Here is an 11,068-nt window from a genome sequence, read left to right as displayed (position 1 = left end):
AATAGACAGCAGAGCATCTCTTATATACACAATTTCCTCTTTTCCTTCGTATTCTTAGCAAATACTCATTTTGTTCTTTTAGTTTAAGAATCAAACTAAAAAATTAAGCTGTTGAACTATAATATAAAATGAAACATTGGGATCCCTGTGTGGCTCAGTGGTTTAGCACCTGCCTTAGGCCCAGGGCATGATCCTGGAGTCCCAGGATCAAGTCCCATATCGGACTCCTTGCATGGAGCCTGCTTCTCCCTCTGCCTGTGTCTCTGCCTCTCTCTCTCTGTGTCTCTCATAAATAAATAAATAAATCTTTAAAAAATAAAATAAAATGAAATGAAACATTATAATAAACCAACATGGTACCTTCCAAAGCCCAAACTTCAACTGCTCTGGGCACCAAATGACTTTTTTTTTTTAAAGCAATTCTACGATGCATGCCTCCCTCCTCCCTGACCCCCCTGACACCCCATTTTAATGTGTCTGAAATTGGGATGTGTCCGACAATTACTGGTGTGATGCATTTTAACTGGAAGCTTTTTGTTTTGTTTGTTTGTTTTTTGGTAATGATGCATCAAATAATGGTTTAATCTAAGAATTAGAGAAATTGCAGATTTGATGACATAGGCAGATGCTATCTGAATGCCTTGGGACAGCCTGTATTTAAACTTCTCAGGGAATGAATGTGAGGTTGAATGATCCTTATTCAGCATCGACCCATAAGCCAGTTAGAAACGCCACCAGTGGTTAGGGCACCTGGGTGGCTCAGCAGTTGAGTGTCTGTCTGCCTTTGGCTCAGGGCGTGATCCCCAGGGTCCTGGGATTGAGTCCCGCATCGGGGTCCCCACAGGGAGCCTGCTTCTCCCTCTGCCTATGGCTCTGCCTCTCTCATGAATAAAATCTTGGGGGAAAAAAAAAAAGATGGAAACACCACCAGCCCTAGATATTCTATAATTCTACTCTGACCCAGTGCAAGCAGGTGCACAGCCAGAGAGAGCCAGCTGGGCAGTGATGTGAGGTGAGCTCGCTGCCCAGGGGGCTCACCTGGCCTGTCAGCAGCATCTGAGGAAATCTCTCCCACTAAGTCATGCGGTGAAACGCCTCTGGGGGTTGGTGTACACAATCAGCCGTGCTCACCAATGGTACAGAACATAGAGGACAGCCTCTGGAATTTATTACCTGGTCATTCTCTGCCGAGGAATGCAGCTGGGCAGGGTCCCGAGGCCCGTCTGAGATACTCTTCTTGTCCGTTTTACTTGGCAGGTTCCTTCTACTTGAAAGCTCCCCAGTAGAAGAATCTGTCAAACCATCAAAATCTTTCCCGTCGGATACACCCATAAACTCTGTGAAAGAATGGTCCTCCAGGATGTTTGTGGTGTGTTCCACGGTCACTTCCCTGGGGTAAAATTCTCTGGCTGGTTGGCCATTTCTGCTGGAGCAGGCGTCTTGTTCTGAACAGGAGCCGGTCCTACAGAGGACTTTGGAGTTTTTCTCAGGGATGCTTTGGGGTGATGGGCTCCCTTTGGCTAAGGCACTGTTTTCCTTGAGTGGCACCAGAGCGATCTTATCTTTTACCAAGCCTCTTTCGACTTCAGTCAACTCTTTGTTTGAGGACGGTCGGGAGTCGTGCACAAGGGACGGTCCGCAATGCTCACTGGGGTCTGTGTCCTTGGTCTGCGTGGCTAGCTGGTCGGAGCTGTCACTAGAAGGGACTGCCATGTCGGACAGGGTGGCATTGGATGCACTGTGGGAAAAGTAGCCGCTGGTGATACTGCTGGTGGTAGGGCTACGGGACACTTCTTTCTCCAAGACCCTTGAGTTCACCAGATCCGCTTTAGAAGAAAACCACTCCCTATTCTCCAAGCTGGCATTGTAAACACTGAAGTCGGCGAACTCCACAGGTACGTAAGGCTGTGAACTTATCAGCTTCCTGTTAAGAGCTTCCAGATCATTTTCCTCCTCCTCAGAGTCCTGTAGTAAGGAAGGAAAAGTCACTCATTAGCTCCTTATGGTGACTTCACTGTTGAGCCATGTTTCAATATAGTCCTATTAAAGACATTCACAGTCACATGTTTAGTGGGCCTGCCTGCCTTCCTTTCTTCCTTTTTTTTTCCTCTCTCTCTTCCTTCCTTCCTCTCTCTCTCATCCCCCCTCTCTCTCCGCCACCCCCCCCCCCTCGAGTTTGGTTAGATGCTGTCACCTATGGCGCATACAAGTACACTATTCTCAGAGGTCTGTGAGCATAAACCCATTATCACCTAATACGGAGATTTCTCTCTTCTGTGCTCACTCAGGGCAAATTGGAAATGCTTCCTTTGCTGGTTGAAGTGCAGGAGACTTTCAATTAATTTTAATTACTGATTAGCTTTCAGTTGTGATGTTTTCCCCTTTTGTAATTGAATGAGGAAGGGGCAGCTGGAGGCAGAGAAAAGCTGTTGCTTCACCTTCACCTTCAGCCACATGCAGGTAAGCGAGTGCTTTGAAGGTTTCAGAGCTATTTTATGGGGAGAGAGGGCAGTAAAATCAGGACCTCAACAGTGGCATAAGAACACCATTTCAAACTCATTCCCAGTGTTATATTAAACACTGCAGGCAGGGCTGTAACATACTAATAGCCTTACAACGAACACTTTCTAGGGGTTTGGAGAAGCATGGATGGAGGATTTGGCCAGGTGAGAAAGGTACTAAGATTTCACTGAAAATCTCCTTCATCAAATAGCTTTAGAATTCTGTTTGTAAACACTGATAAATATGCAGAAGTGGGTATTCTCGGCTCCCCAGCCTGTCTCTGAATCAATGATTCTTTTGTATTTGGTGGAAAACAATATAAAACATATGGATGTTTTATGTTCAAATAAAAGTAAATGATAAATGGTGCCTGCTGGCTCAGTCAGTAGAGCATGTGGCTTTTGATCTTGGGGTCGGGAGTCTGAGCCCCACTTTGGATGTTGAGCATACTTAAAAAGAAAAAAAAAAGATATTACTACCTAGTCATTTTAATTAGCCTCATAAGCATCTGATGATACTGCAAATATTCTTTTTCTCTTAAAACATGACGTTCAGTGAGTATTCATCAGGCATCCACTATATGCCAGCCATTGTCCTAAGACCTGGGAATACCAGTGTTGAGCAAAAACAGGCACAGTCCCTGTCTTCATGCAGTTATGACTTTAAGCCCTGGCTCTTAGCACAATCTTGGACCGTGCTTTGGTGGATGGAAATTTTATTTGGTACAAAAACAGACTGTAAAGACCTGGAACCAATGCACTAACCCTACTCATTCAAGTATCATTTGAAGAGATTGAGGAGAGACGGAGAGAGAGGACGGGAAAGGGGAAGAAGAGCATACGCAAAGGACATGGCAGATGGCAGTTGACAAATGAACATAAATTTCATCTACTGAATTTTATAGTAATTTCTTTTGCATAAGATGCTAACTACCTAAATAAATACCTTAATACTCTTCAGTGCTCCTTAGATTTTGAAGTAAGTTGAATATACATTACGTAAAAGCATCAGTTGTCTTAATTCCATGGCTATTAATCAAAGGTGAATATCAAGTATCAGTGATAAAAATTCTGGAAGTTAGCAAAACAAAATTTTTAGCAACTCTAATCTTGCCATCTTACTTTCAGCTACATTCTACATTAACTACCACTGTCAAAAAAAGGGGGTTGAGGGAATAGTTGGAAAGGAGCAAAGATTGGACAGATTGAATCAGTAGTTTTTGCCTGTATTTTCTAGATTCTCTACTTGATGTGTTTAGACTCAAAATTGAATTTCTAGTGTTTGTATCCTTGTATTTCCTTCTATTCCTTTTAAAGTATGCTCCGTGTTCAACGTGGGGCTCAAACTCATGACCTCGTGATCTAGAGTCAGAGTTGCATGCTCTCCTGACTGAGCCAGCCAGGTGCCTCGCCCTATATTTCCTTCTGTTTTAAGCTGGCAAAGAAATATAATTTCCCAAGCCCAGGAGTCTCTGATGCAATTAATTACTGAAAAGTTAGTTGTTGCAAGGAAAACTAAATCTGAATATAAGAATTAGTAATCTGAGGCTCCTTTTTATGCCTGCACAGTTATTTCTTCTAAAGCCTGAGGAAAGACCTGTCATCCTAAAATATGACTTTGCTGAATGAAATATTCAATCATGAGCTTACTGGTAGAAACAGGTGCACATTTATCAAACTTGTCAAGATAAAAACATTATTCCTAAAGCATCAGAATGAGCTTAGTAAAACTGAAGCATTGATAAAACCCCCAAGAGATTAAGTTCAAATACGGATCAGTACATAGTTGTGCACTTAGGATAGGACTGTTGGAGGGAATGACCCAAAGAAAGAGGCTAGAGGACTAGGGACAAGTACTTCCAGAAACACGAAAACCAAGATGAAACATTTCCCAACACGTAAGCAGACTGAAAGTTTATCAAGTCGTTGCCTTCAAGCAACAAAGAGGACTTAATTGGCTTAAACTGTACCTTAAGGGAATCTGGTTAGATAGACTGCCTACTCCAGAAATATTTATCATTTTGTCTTAAAGGAGACGAAGGTTAGCACCTTCCTACAATGTCTTAGGGACAAGAAGGACTAAAACCCTACCTAAAAGTGAAGCATGGAGTCAAGTTCTCAAGCCTCTCTATAGCTACAGTCTTCATGATTTGATTTTTGCAATTCAGTTTATGCAACTGATATTTACGTATAGACAAAAACAGCTTGATTTTAAGAAGGGATCAAACCTCCATAAAAGCAGGGACTCCTTGCAAGGAGTTTCACTTGATTAAAGTCATTTCACTTCCACTGGAATGGGGTCTGTGCTGTCCAGGAGGGAGACGGTTTCTTTTCGGAAGGACTGTATCAGCCTAGGGCCCCAGTACTTCTGTCCATGGTGCTAAGAGGCCAACAGCTTTTTGGAAACAACAGCAGCAGGGCAATTGAAACTGCACTATTTGGGGGAGCACCTAGAGTCACTGGGGCCAGCCCAATTCTATTGAGGGATGGGGCCTTTGTTCTCATGCTCTCACCAACTGTGAGACCTTGGGTGAGCCACTCATCAAGTCCCTTGTTTATTTTTCTGTAAAATGGAGAAATAAACTGGGGAATCAGGTGGGGGGGGGGGGGCTCAGTCAGTTAAGCGTCTGCCTTCAGCTCAGGTCATGATCCTGGGGTCCTGGGATTGAGCCACACATTGGGCTCCCTGCGCTTCAGGGAGTCTGATCCTCCCTCTCCCTCTGCACCCCACCTCGTGCTCTTGCTTGCTCTCTCTCTCAAATGAATAAATTTAAGAATCTTTTAAAAAATTGAGAAATAAACCGTATGCTGTCTATGCAAGACACAAGAAGAGGGAGAAGTGATTTACTTTCTACTTTTCTCTCTGCTTCATGACTTAAAAAAAAGATGGACTCCAACGGCATATTGTTGTCTTTATCTTACTCAAACAAGACATGAGTCACATTTATGTTTCTTCCCAAATTGATAAAACAATAAGCCCTGCTTTAAAAATTAAGGTTAGCTATATGTTTTATATGAAATCATAAAAAATTACTTCAACCTCCCGGATCAGACCAAATCACTGATTCGCACTCTGATTCTTCAAGAATGGAAAAAGAAGGAGAATGAATGGGGGAACAAAGGGATAAAACAGTATGTCCGTTTGTAAGAGGAGAAATAAAATGAAAGCTTCCCAAAGACAATCAGAACCTCAGACCAAGCAAGTGATATCCTTAAAATCTACCAAAACATCCTGGAAATGCTTTCTGAAATAAATCAGTTAATAAATTCGAAGATGAAGAATACTGAGACAGATTTCTTTCTCTCTCTCTTTTTTTAAAAGATTTTATTTATTTATTCATGAGAGACACAGAGAGAGGCAGAGACACAGGCAGAGGGAGAAGCAGGCTCCATGCAGGGAGCCTGATGCAGGACTCGACCTCTGGACTCCGGGATCAGCCATAAGCCAAAGGCAGACGCTCAACTGCTGAGCCACCCAGGTGTCCCAGACTTCTCTTATTGAAAAAAACATTAAGTTTTATTTACTTAAGCACTTTCTATACCCAACTGGGGCTGGAACTCATGACCCTGAGATCAAGAGTCACACGACCGTCTGTGTGCCCCTTGATCCTGGGGTCCTGGCATCGAGCCAGCCCACACAGCCAGCCAAGTACCCCTTTCTCTTTTTTAAAAGATGTTGTTGTTGTCTTGAGCCAGATTTATTTTTTTTTCTTAAAGATTTTATTTATTTATTTATTTATTTATGAGAGACACAGAGAGAGAGGCAGAGACATAGGCAGAGGGAGAAGCAGGTTCCCTGCAGGAAGCCTGATGCGGGACTTGATCCCGGTACCCCAGGATCACACCCTGAGCCAAAGGCAGATGCTCAACCGCACCCAGGCATCCCTTGAGCTAGATTTCTAAGGAGAGTCGAGGTAGATCTCTCAAGATTCAGGCAAGATTGTACCGTCAAATGCTGCTCAGTGGCCTTCAAGGTGTGTTTGATCACATAGAGCCTAACTGCTGCTGAGAGTTGCTGAGTTACGAGAAGCTGGTTTCAACCTACCTTCCGCTAGCTAAAAAGTTCTGAGATGGGTTTTATTTAAAAATATTACAAGGAGGGCAGCCCCGGTGGTGCAGTGGTTTAGCGCCGCCTGCAGCCCAGGGCGTGATCCTGGAGACCCTGGATCGAGTCCCACGTTGGGCTCTCTGTATGATGTCTGCTTCTCCCTCTGCCTGTGTGTCTCTGCCTCTCTCTCTCTCTCTCTGTCTCTATGAATAAATAAATAAAATCTTAAAAAAAATTAAATTAAAATATTACAAGGAAAGTAAAGAAAACGAGGCAAACTCTGTCAACAGTGAAGCTATCTACTGGGCAGACCCAGAAGGGTCATCTAGCAGTCTCTTGGTAGTATGTTCTACCAAAATGTATTCTGCTTTTTTAAAAAAATATTTTATTTATTTGAGGGAGAAAAAAAGAGAGAGGAGAATGAATGGGGGGGAGGGAGAAGCAGGCTCACCACTAAGCAGGACCCTGGGATCGTGACCTGAGCCAAAGGCAGATGCCCATCCGACTGAGCCACCCAGCCCCCCCCCCCCCAAATTATACTGTTACTAGAGGTTTAAATTTAATACCCATGCATCAGGGTGGTAGGTTCCACATCAACCAACACAGATCCAATCAGCCAGTGAGTTTGAAGGGGTAACAAACTAGCTCCTTGGCCTTCTGAGCCCACGCTACAGCCTTGCTAATTAATAAGCATGGAGAGGTCAAGTAAGTGATGGAGCCATTCATTAGGATTCAGAGATGTAGGGGCAGCTGCTGACGTTCACCCTCTTCTCCAGCAGGAACTATCTTGGGGCTTGGGATGGAGGAGCCAGGAAAACAGAGAGATGCTGGGGAAAGGGACAGAGGCGAGGGGGAAAGGGTGCTTTTTCTTTTGTCCTCAGGGGACAGGCAGGATGGGAGGGGCATTTCTGAAGATGTGCTAGCACTTCATGCACGCAGCTGGGTGGCCGACTGCACAGCCGGGTTAAGCTCCTGCTAGGTTCACACAGTATGCAGGAGGAGTGCATTTTAGAACTGCTAAAGGACCTCACAACAACCGGTCTATGGGCCGGGTGTGCCACGGTGCGACCAGGAGAGGAAGCCTCCTACGCGCTGCCCACAGATCAGACCACGCACAGATACCAACATCCAGCAGCTCTGTTTCGCTCAGGGCTGCTTCACTGTTTCAAAGCCTACAAAGCCACAGGAAGGTGAAAGCTGAGACACAAAATGAGAAATCTGTTTCTGGGCCAGAAAATAGTGGGTTTTTTTTTGTTTGTTTGTTTAGTTTTGCTTTCATTTCACTGAGCTATCATTTATGATCCAAAGTGCCTGGTATTCAGCATATTAAAGAAACTATTTTCAAATCTGTAATTTGAAAACCAAGCGCTGGGAAATGGTTTTTCAACAGGCAGAGTTTCCACCTACCTGTGGCCATCTCTAAAGCAAGACCGACAGAAGGGGAGGCAGGACCTATTTTGCCAGCAAAGAAGGAACAGGCTACCTGAGATGCTAGGCGCATGGTGGGGGCACCACAGGCTCGTAGCGGGGCTACAAGCTAAGGAATAAGCTTGGCCAGGCCATCAGGCAGTGCGGAAGGAGCTTTCAAACACACCCACAGCTAAGTGCATGATTACTCACTCCAAGTAAGTGCAACTCCTCTAGGTAGATTAACTTCAGAATCTGGGCAATATGCATAGGCACATTAGAAAGATGCTGAATCAGTTAGAGTGATCTCTTTGTTACACTTTTTAAAGACTAGAACCAGTAAGAGTGTCTTCTCCCCTTTCCCTAAGCAAGTTGCTACCGAGCAAAAAGATAAAACAGAATGAACACTTAGAAAAAAATCACAGGTCACGGTCGTAGTCATGCAAAATCTCATTACCGGTGATTACATTTTTTATTTTTTAAAGTAAAGGCCCAGTACGGTATCTTAATGTCTTCTAAAGGATTTGGATGATTGTCTGTGAAAGAGGCCTTAACCCCACCACCAGGCAAGATGACAGAAACGGTTCCAGAACTTACAATCTTCTTCTCACGTTTGCTATTGTGCTCTACTGGCATGCTGTTGCCATTGCTTCCTGAGGGCACAATGCAGCCAAGGTTATGTGCCTGAGGTGAAGGCATGCTCTGCAAAGGTTAAGACACACAGATGCATCACATACAGAAGACGCCGACAGCCGAAATACACAGTTAAGTACGTGCCAGTTAGAAAAGCAAGGCAAACACTTATATCCTGTGTGAGTAGTGTAATTTGGCAGGCTGCGGTTAAACCACTGATGGAGTCTGACGAGACTACACACGCTCTATGGCAGATAGCATAGTTGGTTTTAGCCATGTAAAACAAATAAATACATAAATAAATAAAGCCTGTCATATTTTCAAAACACCTGGGGAATGTCTCTTTTCTCACTGAAGATTAAAAAAAAAAACAACACAAACAAAACTCTGAAAAGCCATAAACAAACAGAAAATAACAGCAAGACCACCACGCAAGAAATCCCACCAGGAACCTGCATGACCCACACACATCTACGGGCAGCATTCGATTTGTTAAGGTGCGTTGTCACCATGCCACAGGCAGCATGATTCTGCTCTGTTCTACACAGTACAAGATGAGCAGCACTTACCTCTTGGCTTAGGAGCGGCCTCGCTTCCAGAGCTATCCTTTTCTTATGCTCTTCTTTTACAGGCATTAAGGGTTTGAAAAACTTTGGTGGCTGGGGAGAGAATGCTTTAAAAGGACTGACTGTTAAGGCGTGGGGGTTCTCTGATGTACAACCTGGAGAGACAAACAGGCATGGATTGACAGGTGCACAGGAAGCCTGGTAACTATCTTGCCATGGGAATATCCGCAATGGCAAAGAAATCAACGGGCTAAGAAATCAATCTGGCTAAGGATTAAAACAGACTTGGGGCAACGGTGGAGACATATTTATCAGTCACAAGAAGTCAGCAAAGGCCTGGGCAGCATCGAAGAAAGCAGACACTGAATTATCTACTTTCTTTTCAAGATCCCCCTTAAGTGCTGCCTACTAGACTGATTTCAACTCATGCTGATCTCATGTTGCTCTGAATTCCCAGAGTCTATTACCCTTTTAGACACTTGGGCACTTTGTCGTTCCATAGTTCAATTTTAGGATCTAGATCTTTTTGTATCTTTCACTGCTTATAGCAAGAAGAGGCTCAATAAATATTCAATGAATGGATACTGTATAAATTTTCTTACAAGCCTCATTTTTCTTCAAGTCACCCTGCTCCATATGACTAAGGAAGAACAATTCTCCTTTCCTGCTTTTACTCATTTCTTACTTCTAGGGACCTCTGTCCCTCCTCTGTGTTTTCTTCCCAATTCACTGGTACGATGTCACTTAGTAGGTAATGTATAAGGTGTATAAGGTGACAGAGCTGATTTATGTTTTCAGAGAATGCCGCTCCTTTCAGGGCACTGGGAGATTATATAGTTAGGTAATAATGCTGTCAGTGATCAAATTCATTTCTGGTATCATTTTTGAAACCGTTTTAGGAATAAAAAAATTCTCCTAAAAAATCTTTTGAGTACAAAAGCATTACACAGGTATATATTCTTTTGGTAAAGAATGAAGTCTGATCATAATATGATAAGATTTGCGTCTCAAAAGGGACTTCAAATTCAGGAAATGATGTGGGAAAACCGACTTGAAAATTCTGAAGTGCTACACAAAAAGCCTATAATTATTATTATTATTATTATCTGGATGATATACCGGATCTAAAGCAAAAGGAAATCACATAAGTGAACATGATACATTCTCTTCAAGAAGGTAGTTTAGAATCATCCAGTCTATTAAAATTTCAGGTTCCTATTTTATTAAATCCAACCCGTAAAAGAATTTGCCCCTCATGCTTTTCCTAAGAAATTATAAACAAAGAACACAGAGAAAAAAAATCTCACCACTACTTTCTTTACTCCTTCGAGGCGAATCCCTGGGTAAAGTTCCATAACAGGCTATATCTTGGTAGCTGGAGCTGTAGTCAGACATGTCTAATTGGTTCTCTAGCCAACCCTACAAGGTAAAGATATGGGTTAGCTGTAATTAAGTCCCATTAAAATGAGAAATGAAGCCCAGATTTCAGTCTTTTCCCATTTTTTAATGGCATTTTCTTTGTTTTTATTAATAGAATATTTCAAACATAGAAAAGTATGAGTGGCTGAATAATATGCCAAATAGTGTCCTACTCAAGATATAGGTCAAGAGTTAATATTATATTTGTCCAAGGTTTAATAAACTCATTACAAGTGGAGTGAAATCCCCTTCTGAAGCCCAGAGGTCCCATCCATTTTCCTCCCTTCCCCCACAAAGGGAGTGACATTGATAAATTTGGTGTGTATCTAGGGTGGCCAGATAATTTAAAGACCACAATGAAAACACTTTTTGGAGTGAACAGATTCATTAATAATTTCGCTTTGGTAGCAGGCACATGCTAGGACTGCCCAGGCAAACCAGAGGGTATGGTCACTCTACATATGCCCAAGATTTAAAAGTATCAAACTGCCATA

The 11,068-nt window shown here is 42.9% G+C and overlaps 1 protein-coding gene across 5 annotated transcripts in view; it reads right to left on the bottom strand.

Moving 5' to 3' along the window:
* The window catches only part of KIF13A (kinesin family member 13A), a 208,387-nt gene that overhangs the window by 3,003 nt on the left and 194,316 nt on the right, over nt 1–11,068 (bottom strand). For 3 of the 5 annotated variants that reach the window (XM_072729061.1, XM_072729060.1, XM_072729064.1), the window contains 4 exons: nt 10,463–10,574; nt 9,159–9,310; nt 8,554–8,658; nt 1,174–1,965 (listed from right to left, as the gene is read on the bottom strand). In XM_072729061.1, the coding sequence (XP_072585162.1) occupies nt 1,174–1,965; nt 8,554–8,658; nt 9,159–9,310; nt 10,463–10,574 (1,161 nt within the window). The remainder of the gene's footprint in view (nt 1–1,173; nt 1,966–8,553; nt 8,659–9,158; nt 9,311–10,462; nt 10,575–11,068) is intronic. The other 2 variants (XM_072729062.1, XM_072729063.1) reach the window with 1 other exon arrangement.

Source organism: Vulpes vulpes, chromosome 12, assembly GCF_048418805.1.
Source record: "Vulpes vulpes isolate BD-2025 chromosome 12, VulVul3, whole genome shotgun sequence".
Taxonomy (NCBI): domain Eukaryota; kingdom Metazoa; phylum Chordata; class Mammalia; order Carnivora; family Canidae; genus Vulpes; species Vulpes vulpes.
Note: the sequence above shows the minus strand (reverse complement) of the source record. Positions and strands in the feature narration are given on the sequence as shown.